Consider the following 17,556-nt stretch of genomic DNA (forward strand, 5'->3'; position numbering starts at 1 on the left):
ATAGACCAATATTTACCACGGTGAAGCATCTAATTCATACGGGATAAAATTTTTATCCATAATATGGTTTAATTAATTATTAGGACAGAATAAAAATAAGCAACTTCTTACACATGGCTAATTTTAGTTAAATTATTTTTCTCTTTTCAGTAAAGTTATAAAGCAGCCGTATTCACTAATTTGCTTAATTTAGACTCAGAATCTACTCAAGAATAAATTGTAAGAATCTCCTTTGTACAAAAGTACCTTCCAGGAAAATAAAAATAAACACAATATTAAAAGTTTCACAAAACAATAGACCTCTTGATCACTGAACGGTATTATCTCTTTAAAATTATAACCAACTTCGGATCCCTCAAGTTTTTACCGCACAAAGTTTAATTATTTAAAAGGTTACTTCAAGATGTTTTTGTTGACCACAATCCCGAATTATATCCGTTAGAAGTTTGACATGTACTGGGTACTCAGTTGTTCATTAGTTGGAAACAATTTGAGGGGTTTAAAAGCATGTATTTTCAACTAAGTTGCGATTTGTATGGTTATATCCACAATATCATTTATTTATTCGTTTAAGGGCCGATTTTTCAATCCTTGGTTAAAATTTATCCGTCCAATATAGTATTACACGAACATTTTAAAATGTCACCTGTAAACTGTCATTGTGTCATATACGGACAATTAGAAATGGTAGTTTAATACGTTATTCGATGAATAAGTTAACCAAGGATTGAAAAATCAGCCCTAAGTAGATAATGGTTGAGATGACTTGCCTTATTGATATTAATACCACAGATTATTAAATAATAACAAGCAATGCGAACACTATTTTGAAGATGTACTTTTTTTAAGATCTTATGATTTGTTATTAGAAAAAAATACGCTAATTAGCTTCTTATAATGTATAAAGTTTTGAATCGTATTGAATCAAGGACTTAAATTTTATTTTTATTCTACTATTAAGTTAAAGAAGAACACACATAATAATAAGTAATATATTATTTTAAGTAGCTTCTTCATAATATCAATAGAAATTAAAATAGCAATCTAAATATACCGTCACAGCCACGACCAACTAGATTTCCATGAAACCAAATCATGGCCAAAATAAAGCATCCAAAGTTCCACAATCCCATAGAAAAACAGTTTAACGACATAACTAGATACCATTACTTCTTATTCATTCTTTTATTTTCGAGTAAAATACCGATATTCTGGCATGCGTTAAACCTTATATTTTTATCGCCGCCTATTGATTATTTTTGCAAAGGAAATTCAAGTAATTTGTGTCCGTGCGATGAGCCTGTTTGGGATAGAGGCGTGTTTGAGGAGACCATGCAGACAAAATTTGGGATATACTGCGAAAATTCCTGGCTGACAAGTTTCTCGCATAGCATGAATTTCGTCGGCTTACTGATTGGGGCCTTAATGTTCGGATTCCTGTCTGATAAGTATGATATTATTATTGAATAGATTAGATTTAAAACTTCTAGTAGCTCATTCACCCCAATTCTTACTATACGTTCAAATAAATAAAAAAGATTCCAGTTTTAATATAATACAATTTTGAATACTTTATTTTTATGTGTAAAATGATAAAGTTAAATTGAAAATTAATTTTTATTAACCTTTAATGTTAAATAATTTCATTGCTATTTCGTAATAAACTAGACATCTATTGCAATGCTTTGTAAAATACCCACGTACGCAATCAACGTTAAACTTTATTTATAGCTTAGAAATCTGATTCAATTGGTTTCGAAAACTAAAGTAATTAAGTATTAACGTCACGAATAGTCTTCTTCTCATTAAAATCTTACTTGTTTTAAAATAACAAAAAAAATGTGAATCTATCAATTAAGTTATATTTAGAGGGTAGCATTAAAGCAAAAAATAATGATATAGCGATGGTATAACAACCAAATCTATTTACGAGAATTATAAGCTTTCTGTTTGTTTTCATTGATATTTCATCAAAATAGGTCTCTATGTTTATTTATGTTAGTTAATATTTAGTTAAACCTTATTACATTTGTTCTAGCATTAGTAATAGTGGTTAGGAAATTACCAAAAGTATATTAGTAGTAAGATTATCTACATGTAGAAATAACGTTTTCAGATTTGGTCGGCTATCAATGTACACAGTATGTTGTCTAATCCTTGCTGTATCGGGATGTCTCGTCAGCGCCATGCCTACAATAGCAGCATTCACATTAATGCGATGCCTTGAAGGAATTGGTTGTGGGGGCGCCATCATCACCGCTTTTGTCCTCTGCATAGAGTACTGCAACTTACGGCATAGAGAAGTCATTACTGCTTTATTCCACATACCTTCAAATATCAGTCATATAACGTTACCTGGTGTTTCGTATTTGTTTCGTCATTGTGATGAATTTCAGCTTGCGCTGTCCATTCCTGTTTTTATTTACTTGAGTTCCTGGTGGCTGGTGATGGAGTCACCTAAATGGTTGATGGATAATGATAAGGTCGATAAAGCAGTGGCTGTCATGCAACGGTTTGGTGAAATGTAAGTATTTGTTGGTTTGTTTATCATCTCTGTTTCAATAACGCATATGATAAAGGCGGTAACCTATTCAGTACAGATTACTATTTTGTGATCCTGACTTTGATTCCTAGTAAATCAAAAAGCCTGATGATAATGATAAGATTTTGGGAACTGTAATTTAATTAAATCATTTATTGCAGAAATGGAAAACCTTGCGAGAACATAAAAGAAGACATCGAGCAGTATCTAGCCCATCAGAGCAACAAGTCACAAAGGAAAATGAAGTTCTGGCAAATATTCAAACATAAAAAACTGACAATCAATTTGGGATGCATGTCTGTGATATATTTTCTCTGTGGCATGGGTTATTACGGCGTTTCTCAATATATTGGCAAAATGAGTGGCGATATATACGTTAATGTAGCAGTATCAGGCTTTTTGTTACTTCCAGGAACAATATCTTCTATATTTTTATTACAATGGCTAAGCCGCAGAACCTTCTTAATGTTGACTATATTCTTCTCTGGCTTTTTCATGATCTTAGTAGTTTGTATGCCAATAAAGCTACTGTGGTTGAGAGTCGTGTTGGCTTGTATATGCAACTGCTTTTTCTTCATGTCGTTTATCATTGTATTTTTGTATAGTGTGGAATTATTTCCGACTTCAGTGAGGAATTCTACATTAGGATTTTTATCAGTATTATCAAGGATTGGCCAAATAACTGCTCCACTTATAAACTCTTTATCAGAAACTGCATCTGGTAGTGTATTTGGTGCACTTGCTCTTTTAGGAACTATATTATGTTGTATTTTGCCTGAGACGAAGAATGCGGAATTACCTTCATCATTAGATGATACAAGAACATTAACTCGACGAAAAACTCGCTTAGAAGAAGATGATTCGTTCAAAGACACTGGGAATGTACCACTTCCTGCTATAAAGTAAAAGAGACAATAAATTATATTGAATTGATGATTTTTTATTATTCCTTTATTTTTCTAGCATTAATTTGCACAGTACAAAAATATTTATCAACCACATGCTCTTTATTTAGATAATTTACTTATGATATAAGAAGTTTCTATCAGTTTATAATATAAGGATCTTCATTTTTACACAAATTATCCTATAATACTGAAAGTATTTTTAAAATTTAATCAGTCTATGGATAATATCCATAAAATGCAGTCTTCTATACAAAAGTTTCAAAGTGCTTGTGACAAAAGAGTATACAAGCCGATGAAAAGCACGCTTTCGGTGGCACAGTTATTTTCAATAAGCTTCTTAACACCGGGATAATGAAAAAAGTTTTTATTACCACAATATCAGTGTTCCATTCCAAGTTAAAGTATTAAGTGGCTAAGAAATGGTTTAGGTTTTTCAAGTTTTGTAATTCGTGTTTAATGTTAACTGATGTACGTGATGTTGTGGATGAAGTTAAAACTTAAACTTATTCATTCGTGAGTTCTATCGAAGTTAAAATAGGATGTCACCTGTTTGCAAAGCAGTTACTGTGAAGTTGAGTGCGAGGTTCGAGTAAAAAGAAGTTTTCAGAAGGAAAGAGGTAGAGTTATAAATTAATTCCTTTGTGAAATTTGTAGTACCTACCTACGTAGTAGGTAGAACAGAGATATTTGCTCTCATAAGATTGAAATGAATTATTTTGCGTGTTTGAGTTTAAAAAAATGTAATAAAATAAATAAAAATCTCAATTCGGCATAGATGGCTGATCAGTGATCACCATCGCATACTCGGTGCAATGACAATATACCAAAGAATTCTCTTCTCTTTCGAATCTTGCATTGAAATGTCTCTGCCCTAAAGAAGTACATACTTCGCAATAAAAGGTAGCCTATGTCCTTTCTCGGGTATCAAAATATCTCCATACCAAATTTCATGCAAATTGGTTCAGTAGTTTAGGCGTGATTGAGTAACAGACAGACAGACAGAGCTACTTTCGCATTTATAATATTAAGTATGGTCTAGCTAAATCGACAGATGACTTCTTGTTCGAGCGCAAACTCAGAGGGCGAAGTTTCAATATACGTTGAGTTTATGAATATTTCCTATTTCTTTACATTTAGATAAATCTACCATTCATGAGAAGCAATATAAAAGATCAAAAATTTTAAATTATAAATGAAATAGATAATAAATAGCAATGGTAGCGTGACCAAATAAATTAGAAATTCATCTTCACAAAACATAGAATACTTAAGAATTATCTTAAACCAGCCAGATTAAATAAAACCGAAGACTATTCTTAATAAAACACATTCTCGGTTAAACTATCTTCTAATATAAATCCATAGCAAGTAAATTAATTTCCGTTGTGATGAATAACGCTTGATAGGATCCTCCATAATCCTCTGGAGCCTGGAGGTAGACTGCAAGTGAACGTTGAATTAACTAAGTCAATATTAGGTATTTAACTTTTACACCGTCGCGAGCTAATTTAAAAAATATGAAATTTCATTTATCTATTCAAATTTCGTTGAAAAAGATCATGAAGAAGAAAAAAGAAAATACGTTTATTTGGCACATATTACACAATACATTTAAAGCAAAAAAAATATACATAAAAGAAATGAAAAATACTGTTATATAAAAGTGCCCCCGTATCGCCAAAAAGGATCGAGTTCAGCATGTGCCAGGCATATTATGCTTGGCGCTGGTTGGTCATGAATTTGAGTAAAATATAACTTTAGATAATATTGGGGAAGTTGATTTGAATAGGTTCAACTGCCGGTAACATGAAGCGAACAAGAGCAAATCAAAGGCCAGACAGCTTTTTTTTTAAGTGGGGAAATCTTGCATAGATACCCACGGACTCCGGGGAAGGGGCCGTGGATTATGTTGGAATCCTACCGACCAAAACCCCACCCCACTGACGTGTTCCGTCAAGCCGTATCAACGACAGGGCCACGGGTATAGGTAGAATTCGTCCGTGACCAAACATAATATCACACCTTAATATAAATCAATAAATACCTACATTTTAATGAATAATGATTATTGTTTCTGTTTGATTAAAATTCAAAAAACTATTTAAAAATCAGAAATACCAAGAGGCTTTTATTCTGTTAAGAATCTGTCTGAAAAATACATTGATTAATTTGAATTGTTTATGTTTATTTTCGCAAATACGCCAGATATACTTCAATCACCTCAATTTATAAATAGAGATTAATTTTAATTCCGATACGCAGAAGTTAATCGTGCAGAAATTCTTGTGATTAATAAAGCGACTGATATTCATATCCCACTTAATAATATTTAATTTTGCGTTGCGAAGAGAAAATTTCATTACTTTTCATTAACGTCCCCGTAGGTCATTGCACACTTTTCCTTATATATTTACAAAATATTTTTACTTGAGCATAATAATTTTTATGGTTTTTAATGACGAGATTTTTAACGAGTCTTCTTTATTTTTAAGATTTGTTAATGCATAATACTTACTTACTTACTTCACCGGCGCAACGACCCAAAGAGGATCTTGGCCTCCGACACCAAAAGTTTCCAGGTTTCGCGCCTTCGCGCCCTGGTGTTGAGGTCTTCTACTTGAAGGATGTCCAGATCTTTTTGGACTTCGTCTCTCCAACGGTGACGAGGTCGGCCGACGGGTCGCCTACCGATCGGCTTGCTCATGTACACCCTCTTCGCAGCGCGATCGTTTGGCATCCTTTCTAGGTGACCGATCCATCGAAGGCGAGCAGCTTTTGTCTCACCAATAATGTTGGGTTCGAGTAAAAAGAAGAATTATAATTATTATGCATTAATTCAAACACATTAATTCATTAATTCATTAATTAATTAATCTGTTTGAATTAATGCATAATAATTATAATTAAAATGTTGATGATGCTTAATTGGCGCATAGCCTTTAAACTTCTTGTTAGTAATGAGGAAATAACTAAAAAAAATACGTGTGGCACTCGAGGACAGCTGCGGTAAATAAAATATATTGCATAGCATCGCATCGCTGTGCCGGTTGGGGTTAGGTTTTTTCGTTACGGAATTTTTACATTCGGTCGCCGCGCCCAGTCTGAGATAAAAGCTATGCAATAGCTTAAAATCTAATGGATTTCTTATAAGGGTTCATTAAGTGTATTTAAATCTGTCCTTAATTAAAGAAAGTATTAAAATTCTGCTCATTGAATGTAATTTGGATTAATTTTGTCCTTAAGTACCTAAGCTACTTAAACTTGAAACGTGCTTGGACTTAAAAGACTAGATTAGCATTATTTTCGGACTTTTCATAGTAATGAGTGTTTATAAAGAAATATTGGAATTGATGGTCTTATTTTAGTACATCTAATAATAATAATAATTAGCTTTTCGCCCATGGCTTCGCCCGCGAGAGGGAAATTCCGTGGAAATGAGACTCACGGCGGTAAAAAGCCTATATCATTATCTAGCCTTCTATCTCTACGCACATAAATCATATAATCACACGGTCACTTCGTGAAGGAAAACCAAAATATAAACTCTTTCGCATTTATAACAAAATTGTAATTTATTTTATCTTATCGATTAGCTTAAGTGACTAAGGGCCGATTTTTCAATGCATGGATAAAACTTATTCATCGAATAATATATAAAACTACCGTTTTAAAAACGTATTCTAATTGTCCGTATTTGACAGTTTACGTGACATTTTAATATTATCGTGTAATACTTTATTGGACGGATAAGTTTTATTCAAGCATTGAAAAATCAGCCCTAATATGAAAAAATATGCGCCCAAAAGTGTCCCAAAAGTTGAAAAGTTATCTAATTAAGTTGTCTTAATTGTTGTAACTTTTCTTCATGTCATGTTTAACTTAATTCCACCATTATATCTATGTTTAAAATTTCCAATCAAATCTCATTATTATGCATCAATCGTATAAAATAAAATGAAATTATTATATAAACTACTAGCGGTCCGCCCCGGCTTCGCCCGTGGTACCTACATGTTTTAACTATCCTATCTCTTAAGTTGGATTGAACTGCACATGGTGTGCGAATTGTATTATAATCGGTTAAGTGGTTTAGGAGTCCATTGAGGACAAACATTGTGACACGAAATTTATATATATTAAGATATTACGTCGATATGTAAATTAAAAAAAAATACAAAAGGTTTGTTATCATTACCTACGTATCTGACTGCTGATGCGTTGTTTGGACGTTCAAAGAAAGGCCCTGTTATTCAGCTAAACGTAATAAATACAAAAGGAATGTCTGCTTATCTTTGAGCTTGCAAATGAACGAGTCTTCGCTGAACCTTTCAAATTTCATCCACGTGCCATATTTTGGTACCTATTTGAGATTGTGAGCATTGGAGTTTTAGCAATGTCGGTGGTGAAGAATGAGCAGTATGTTTTAGCAATATTGTCGACTGTGAAGTATGGGGAAGAAAATACAAAAACAAATATTTTTACGTAGGTACTTGTTTTTATCATATATTAGCGGTTCGCCCCGGCTACACCCGTAGTAACGTTGTCTGTCCATAAGACTCATCCTCATACTTCCAGGATTATTTTAAATTTAATTAATGAAATCGGTTCAGTGTACTCGAGCTTTGAGTTTAGTAACAAATTTAGCGTTTCATTTTTATATTATATATTTTTTAATGTGTTAATGCTTTTATCAGGTGACGATATTTCATAATAATTCCTGGTGATTCTCATAATTTAACGTGTATAGGAACATTCCATTCAAAAGCTTAAATTATTATTATTCCTTATAACTCTACACTTCCATATTCTCTAATATACATTATATTTAAGCTTATATTCCTGTATATTAAACTCTCTATTAAAATTAAACATCTCAAATGCTATTCCTCCATAGTTTATACAGGTTTATACACAACCTACATGTCTTGGTATGTCTGCAAGCAGAGGTGTCGGCTAACCGCTGCCCAGCGGTGACGGATTGTGTTTCTGGGATGTTCTCTTGTTCAAATATACATTGTACATTTTTGTGCTAGAATATCAGTTTGAACAATTGAAAATTTTGTAAAGAATGCAATATATTTGATTAAAGATTATTTTATCTGTTTTCATTTTATCGATTGACAATCGTTTCTTTTTCTGCTTTGTGAGCAGACACAATATATTATGTTTAAACACATTATAAAAGCAAATGTAAAATGCATATATCATAGGTATATTACAAGGTCATATGGAAATTTATTTATTTATTGAAATCTTCGGCTCTTTCTCTCGTTAAATTAAATTATATTTTTTACAAGTAAGAGAGAAATAATAATCAAAGAAAACATAAATATTTTTCTACAAACTAAGACAAATTAATAGGTAAGTACCTAAAAGAATAACACACAATTAATTCTTAATAAAATTTATTACAAAATCGTTTTATTTCTAAGTAATGTTTAATTCTAGTAATGAGATCACAATATATTTGAAACAGTTTCCATTTTCAGTATTTTATCGTTAAAAAGCAACATTTCTCATTATACTAAAGTCATTTGTGGAATTATTTTTTCACAAAACTTCGACTACATTGAACTCTGTGGTGACTACAAATCAATTTCGTGAAAACTAAACTACATTTTAAATTATGTTATACATTATAAAAAATCTAATCAAATATGTCGTACTTTAGTAACTACCTACTCGTTCATGCAGTAGAAAATGAAGATGTTTTTTTTCCCGTTCCATTTCAATATGTTTTATTATTTAAGAACTAATGACTAAATATTATTTAATTATTTTCTTTGAAATCAACCAAGACATCATAAAAAGAGAATAGAATACACCTTTAAGATTCTTCTTCTTCAAGATTCGAGCAATGATACATTTGCCAAATTAGACAAATTAAGAACATTAGCAGGTCTTTGGTTTTTATTTTTACTTTTTACGAGCTGATAAAGCTCAGTTTTTCTAAATCTTAGGCACTCTCACAATCCCATTTACCGTCAAAATTGCGAGGATACAAGCTAATTATTACAACAACACGAATTAAACAATTATAGTGTGCGTTGCAAAGTTTACACGACTCCGTTTACCCTGGGCCATGCTGGCACGGCTAGTTACTGTTAACAAAGTTCTGAAGCTCGGATACAACTTGATCCTAGACAAAGGTGTAAGGCTAGACGGATCGGGCTAAGTCTTGTAAAGAAAGTTCTAGTATTCACGTTATATCGACAGTCGTTGATAGGGATAGCTCTTAATAGGGCTCACAAATTGGTTAGAAACAAGGCTGTTTAAGCGAGATTGACTAGTCTAAACGCACGTCAAATTATTTTTAAGGAGAGATGTTCGAACTTTTAAATATTGCCTACTAGCTTTCCGCCCGCGGCTTCGCCCGCGTTTTCAAAGAAAAACCCGTTCCCGTAGGATTTCCGGGATAAAACCTATCCTATGTCCTTTCTCGGGTATCAAAATATATCTATACCAAATTTCATGCAAATTGGTTCAGTAGTTAAGGCGTGATTGAGTAACAGACAGACAGACAGAGTTACTTTCGCATTTATAATAATATTAGTATGGATTTGTATTTATGTACTTAAGATCAATTATTGATATATTTGTAAATATGGACGTAATTGATATGTTCCTGTAGTCAGATATATTATTAGAGATTAATTCAGAATCATCAGGAATTTACATTTGGAATAAGTAATTGAGCCCTTATAGGTTAGAATTCATTTTTAAAGCTAAAGTATGAAGTCGTAACTGAGAGAAATGGATATGATTAACAAAATAAGCAATATGTAAATACATGCGCCAGAACGAGTGTTTTGTCATACAATAACAATACCGCAATATTATTTTATTACAACACTCGTTATTTGTTAGTAAACTATCAGGTTTGGTTTTCATTTAATTGTTACAGTGCAATCGGATATTACCATTATATTTTTAACAGCTTGTATCAAAAGTGAGGACATTGTATTATATTGAAATAGTAATATTTCTATATCAAGCAGTGTTCGTTAAACAATAAGAGCTATTACGCACTGTCGACCAGTCGCCGGCGACTCAGTCTCTCGGCGACCAAAACAGAGAAAGTAGAAACTAGGGGCAGGAAACCAAGCCGAGCGACAGTGTTATAAGTACATTCGTGCAGAATCCGGTCATACAAGAGTCGCTACGACAGTTGCTTGCAGTGCGAACGCTCCCATTTGAAGCCGTGCTTCTATTGGTCGCCGGCGACCGCCAGTCGCCTGTGCGTCGCCACAACGCGGCGAGTCGCCGAGTCGCCGGGACGACTGACGACTAAGTGCGCAAGCCCCTATTTAAACTATAGTAAGTCACAGTCGCCAGCGACTGAGTCGCCAGCGACTGGTCGACAGTGCGTAATAGCTCTAAGTATATGCAACAAAAACAAATTATGCAACCTATACAAAACTTAAACATATTTGTAGTGAAATAAATCCTGTGCGCTCAGAATTCTTAATTTTTAGATACAAAGAGTTTGAGTATTCCAGTGTAACTAAGTATATAATATTTGGTAGGAACCAGATAGGATATTTTCTTTAGAAAATTGTCAAATTGAACAAACTTTATTTGCATTCATTTTCATTTATATATATAAAACTCAAAGGTGACTGATATAGTGATCTATCAACGCACAGCCCAAACCACGAACCCAAACCAACGTATCGGGCTGAAATTTGGCATGCAGGTAGATGTCATAACGTAGGCGTCCCCTAAGAAAGGATTTTAGAAAATTCATCCCCCAAGGGGATCAAATAGGGGATGAAAGTTTGTACCATGAAAATTTATCTTTTCCACGCAGGCGAAGCTGCGGGCAACAGCTAGTTTTTTATATAAATAAAATTCACATCAAGACGATCACTTGTGAATATGACTAAGTATTATGAGCCTTGTAATACATGAATTAATTTAATCCGTAAAAGATTAACCTATTGTATTCCGTCATTATCATTATCCCATATTAATCGGTTTCCTCACAGGGAAACAGGCTTCCTATAAGGATTTAGACCATTACCATAAACATTTATAGTTATTACTCGTTATCTAATTTGCTATCAAACACCAATTTTATGAATTACGTTCTTTTCATACTTCTGTGGCATTTATTTTCTACTCCATCATAATAAATGGACTTAGGAGAGTGTGAGGTTTGTCCATTAACAAAATTTAGTAATTCTAAACATACTCTTCGTGTACATTCCAGATTTAATATTTCAACAACCATTTTTCCAAAAGTTCCCTTGCTCAAGAGACATATTGCATTTTGCATTGATGGCTGATCAGTCTCATATCTACTATAAACAGTCATAATGTACACAAAATGCAGTTATTTTTTGACGCTGATGTTTCATTCCCAAACCTCACACAATGACTAGGTATTATCACAGTATTACAATAATATAGGAAATATTGTAATACTGTGGTATTATCATAAAATTGAAACATAAATCGTATTCTTGCTACAGGCTGGTGATCAGTCCACACTCTCGAACCACCTGCTCCGCTGACACTGGGTTTAGAAACACTGAAATAAAAATATACCAATTTGAAACATATTATTTTTTATGCTATGTTTTACCTTATTGTCATAACAATTAATTTAATTGAGAATTTTTCTTGACGTGACAACGTCTTATAATTCGATAGAGCCGGCTGCACGCACGAAAAACATGACTCATGCGGCGTTACCTCGCTCTGAGGCGTTCCATGTAAGGCTTGAAGTGCAAGCGAGAGCGCGGAACGAGCGACAAAGAAGCACAATCGGACGTTGTCACGTTCAACTATCGTCAGTAAACCGACTTTACAGACAACCAATTTTTAACTAATAAAGGAAAACTCTCTAATAATAGGTATACGTTTAAAAGGTAATAAGGAACTCACTTGTACTTCCACTGAATATGTCTTGATCCGGGATGATGCTCGCCGCGGCGATTGCAGCTTCATCTAATACTATTACCTGAAATGATACATTACACTCTTTAAGATATAGCTGAATGAATCTCTTATCTAATGTTGTATCTTGTTATCTTCATAATACTAATAACGTGAAAGTTTGTGAGAAGGGATTGATTCAATTTATGTATGTTTGTTCCTCTTTGGAGCGAAAACCATTGAACGGGATTTGATTATACTTAGCAGTAATGTAGCTTATGTATTATGTACCTTAATACCGCACAAGTTATAAAAGTACCTACTTTATTTTGCCCGCGGGTTCGGCCCACGGGTGAAACCGCGGCGGCAAATCTAGAATACGTTTTACAGTTACATAAACACCAGACATCCCGCACTTCGCTAGCGAAACGTATTATGGTCTTAATCCTTACAGAATCTGTGTCCATTAAACTAAATTGGGCAGTTAGTGTCATTTGCATCCCTAGAGGCAATAAAACGTGCGAGTATAAGTACAGTGTCTTATTCCTTTTCACGGCCAAAGCATTCACTAATAGTACCTATACTTGACTGGCATCTTGAGACATAGGTACGTTACCTGTTAACCTTTCTGTAAATAGCTTTCTAGGAATACAGATCGGTACCTACATTAATAAAACATATTCAGTTACAAAGTTATATAGACAAAGGCAGCCCACAGTCAATTTTTTATAATAACATGAATGAATGAAATATATCTTTTAATAGGAATATTTTAATTTTTGTACCACCGAAACTTTAGCCCACATAACTAATGTAGAATTTGTGTGTTCCACTATACATAATGTAGAATTTACCTTAGGACACTCAATCACATGCGCCTCATGGATAACTTCAGTCTCTTGTTCCTTCCTAAACGGCAGGAGGTCTATAGCATTAGCTGCTAACGACCACAGGTGACCAGCGCCCTGCGACGCCCTCGCCCCCTTCCGAAAGTGCGGATTGATGGACAGGTTGTGCCGAACCGAGTTCTTCCAACGCTCATCGTTTGCTTTGTAGAATGGAAAGCGATCCCTGTAACAAATTTTAATTTTTAGTTTTAAAAAACTGCCAAGTATTCAAATCTCTATATAATTATATAAATAATGAATCCCTATTTCCCTTGGTCACGGCATCACGCGTGAACGCGTGGACCGATTTCGATAGTTCCTTATATTTTATTATATTCCTTGAAGTACGTGGATTGTTTTTATGGAGAGAAAATGTAAACATGTACATTGCTTTATAAATTAATTTTTTTAAGACGCACCCTGGTAGGTACAATTTCCACGAAAAAAGCCTGCGAAAGCTGACAACGACGAGGGTTTGAATCCCGACACGTGATCAATTTATCATCCATATCATCGTTTCTATGAAAAGCACTTAAGACCTCTTAGTTTACAAACACAAATCAAACTACGTTATAAAACTATCTGTACCTATAAAACTCTATAATATTTTAAAATCCTAACCCAGTATTACTATTATCATGTTCGCATATATTATTAGTAGCAACAACCATGCCACTACCTCCGATTTGAAATGATTCCCTCTTTCAAACCTGCGTGTATGCGCAAACCCCGGCTATACAGTATACGTGTCAAGCCGCAAGACACCGTCCCTACCGCAGGCTAGCACGGGGTAGCGATCGATGCCCAATGGGGCCTATCATTTACCCATTAACCATATATCCGGCAATATTTGAGCACCTGACCGCCTCGCACCTGTTAAACGCCCTTTGTCGATTAATACCTGCCCATTGTGCGCGGAAATCAAATTATTCAACGATTTGACAATGCATTATTAGTATTGGTAAACAATTGGAGATATGCAATGTTTGTTGTGTTCATATTTGTGTGTGTTTGTATTTACCTATAAGTTATTGATCATGAATTTAGAGATGCTATTCACTATCAAAATACGCTTATAATATTAGAAATAATTATTGGTATCTTTATTATTAATTATTATGCACTAGCTTTCTACCTGCGACTCCGCCCGCGTGGATACTTCGTTGCGACGCAAAAGTAAGTCGAACAAACTAACACAGTAAAGATGCTTAATTTATTTTGGTACCATTCTGAACTAAATAACTAAAGCCATATGTCATATAAAGCGTGATATTGAGATTTACAAAAAGCTCCATCCACGATAAACTAATCAGATTTAATTACATATCCACTCTTGCAATACACCGCTAATCATTAGATAACGTTATCAAGTAGCGGTTTGGTGCAATCACACTCTTATTAAATTATTATCAGCTGCAGGGGTTTATCTGGTGCCGATACGGTAGACCGTGTGGCAGATAATCACCGGTTCAAATTCCTATTTTACAGCGTTGTGTTAAAAAACATAATATATTGAAAACTATCCAATTATATAATCTATGTAAAATGTATATGATTGATGTGTATCTTAAAGTAATAAATAATTTTTAATTTAATTTTTATATTCTGCACTAATTAGGAGACGGTGAAGCCATTAATGAAAGGATCTTTGTTATCAGTCTTTAAACTGTAAATATTATTACATAAGTCGTACTTACTTTGAACGACTGTTGGCATTTAAGAATATAAAATTATTCAAGTAAATTTAACATTACTTCCACTCATATTATTTATTTTTATACATAAAAGGATACCTATAATAATATAAACTGAGGAACCACAAAGTTCAATTTACTTAAATATTCTAATATCGCATAAATAAAATATTAAACAGAATCAGTAACCTGACAATAACCCTCCACGACGGACCATTTCATTTCCCATTCCGACCTCCAATAAATTAGGTTAAGAAGCGATAAATTCACTATAATGATGTCAAAATGAAAATCCGTTTTCAACAAAGAAATTACACGTAGAGCGGCGTCATCGCGCAATGAAAAATGTGAATCCTGATAAGAATGGAACAAAGCTGTCGAAATGTGCAAGCTGTATTCATTGTATGTATAATTCGATAACGTTGAAGTGATTGGCTGTTTAATATAGGTAAAGTGGTGAAAAATAATATGAGGAATTTGAGTAATTTTAAGTAAAAAGGCAGCTTTTTTGATGCTATAATAGCTTTGAGATAACTAAAGACAACTCTATATAATGCATATTGCATAAGCATTATTATTATAATTTAGCTTATAAAGAAAAATAAAATACACACAAAGAGAAGCTTTGTAGCTCTAGGTCGTCGTTGTCGTCGTCGTCTCAACCTATACCTATTAGTCCACTGTTGGACGTAGGTCTCTCCTATGGTATGCCATTTAGCCCGGCTATTGGTCTCTAGCTACTCATCTTTTATATGTTATAGAACAAGTATAGTATTATATTATCTGTGATCACTGCAAGACTCACACCCACACGCTCCAACACAAAACTACAACCCAATCTCAACCCGTCGACGCGCGACCAATTAAATCCGGAACGTTCTCGAAAAACGAACAAAATACTAATTTCCCAGTAAGTTATTCCATCGCGCATTTCCCGCGGGCAAAGTAAAAATGTCAACAAGACACCGGCGGAATGCAAACAAGTCAAAATAATAAATCACCAGCCGTTACCCGATTCACTCGATGATATATGGGTATACACTAACTTTGGACGATTAGAATTTTGATAAAATGTACATAGAATATTCGATTTACGGTAACTGAATTTTCAGGTGATTTTTGTACACAAGATGTTATGTATGGATTTTTATTGTCACTTTAGAAAATGTAGAGAATATGGACCTATGAAGAGATTAAATTAATTTAATAATTATGAAATACTTATCGTTTCTGTTTCTTTTCTTTGTATTTTATGGAATAATTATTAAGTATGAAAAGGTTCAAATGTAAATTTTCATGCTTATTTTTAGCATTTTCTCTCATCATACACAAAATATTTTCTGATTAAGGTTCAGAAATACATTCTATTTTGGTAAACAAATAGGGATATTGTTAGGAAGATTATATTATTGTCGTGATTACTGGTGCATTATGTTTTAAAATAAATAAACCAATGCCTTTATAACCAAAAGCATGACCATCTAGATAGGCTTTAATTACGCAATACCCGAATTATGATGCAAATTCACAAAGAAATCACATACCATTTTATAAAAATATAATATTAAGCTAGAATATTAATACACCCTTCTCCTAGCTACATTTTTCATGCAAATTTCTCGAATAAATTAAATGTAAATACTTACGAAATCCATTGATAAATTGCGGAGACTGTAAGCTCGCCTTTTTCTCTCAAAGCACGTTCAATCAACTCTGGATAGGTGTACGGTGGTTTCTTCTCCACGGGGGGACTCTCATTAGTTTTAACCTCTTCATCAGGCACCTTAACATTGACGATTTCATCCAGTCTAAAGTTTAGCAGCCACGCTAAGCTGGCGCAGTCGTTGTCGTCGTCGTTATGTTTTGTTGATTTTCTTCTTCGCCATTTAGCTTTATCGCCGACCGTTCTGGTTGCCATCACTGACAGAAAACAAAATGAACTGGGGTTCGAATGCGGCTTCGTGCCAGGGCGCGCTATCTCCACAGATAGCTAACCTCTGTTGTGGGACCAAGGAGGTTATGCTTGAAAAGTTTTCCATATGCTTTTTATTGGTTGATGCCGATAATCGATAAATTAAATTAGTTCTGCTTATGATACATGAAAGATAAAATGTATTTTTACATGTTTAGCAACTTATAATATACTTTAAGTATTTTCTTTTAAAATTATTTGATGATGAGAATGTAGAAAAAAATGTAAGTTATTATGATTACAACAAAAGAGGTTAGTTATGACAGTTCATAAATAAAAAAAACTCGTCTAACCTATTTAAAAAATAAAAATAAAATCCCCAAAAAATACGTTCATATTTTGTGCTACATAACATAGCCCAGAGCATTACCAGCGATGACGAAGCAAAATAAAGAAAAACAATGTTTGTTGAGCATTGATCAAAATCCGTGAAATCCTCTCCCGAGCAAATTGGGAGAATAATTGAATTGAACAATATTCGTATCGGACAGCTTGGTAATTATTATCATTAAATACGACACAATTTTAAGAGGACCTATAAAATTAATTACTATTAATGAGTTTTATGTTAATAATATTAAATATCACTTAAATACCATTTTTTGTTAGCTTGAATAACGTTATAGGCAGACAGACATTTATTTATTTCATAAGCTTTTAATGATATTCTGTT

At 33.5% G+C, this 17,556-nt stretch overlaps 2 protein-coding genes across 2 annotated transcripts; one reads left to right on the forward strand and one right to left on the reverse strand.

Moving 5' to 3' along the window:
• The first annotated feature begins 1,095 nt into the window (after positions 1 to 1,095).
• On the forward strand, positions 1,096 to 3,448 carry LOC149902584 (organic anion transporter 3-like). The gene is made up of 3 exons (XM_090110257.1): positions 1,096 to 1,448; positions 2,117 to 2,524; positions 2,704 to 3,448. The coding sequence occupies exons 1-3, from the start codon at positions 1,096 to 1,098 to the stop codon at positions 3,446 to 3,448; spliced, it is 1,506 nt and encodes a 501-aa protein (XP_089966383.1).
• Positions 3,449 to 11,918: 8,470 nt separating this feature from the next.
• Positions 11,919 to 16,829, reverse strand: LOC149902585 (hepatocyte nuclear factor 3-beta-like). The gene is made up of 4 exons (XM_090109901.1): positions 16,558 to 16,829; positions 13,185 to 13,401; positions 12,340 to 12,415; positions 11,919 to 11,983 (listed from the first exon to the last, which is right to left on the reverse strand). The coding sequence occupies exons 1-4, from the start codon at positions 16,827 to 16,829 to the stop codon at positions 11,919 to 11,921; spliced, it is 630 nt and encodes a 209-aa protein (XP_089966027.1).
• Between the last annotated feature and the right edge of the window lie 727 nt (positions 16,830 to 17,556).

The sequence above is a fragment of the Colias eurytheme genome, chromosome 15 (assembly GCF_061535395.1).
Source record: "Colias eurytheme isolate Ceu_HAF_F1 chromosome 15, ilColEury1 Martin Lab GWU primary, whole genome shotgun sequence".
Classification (NCBI taxonomy): Eukaryota; Metazoa; Arthropoda; class Insecta; order Lepidoptera; family Pieridae; genus Colias; species Colias eurytheme.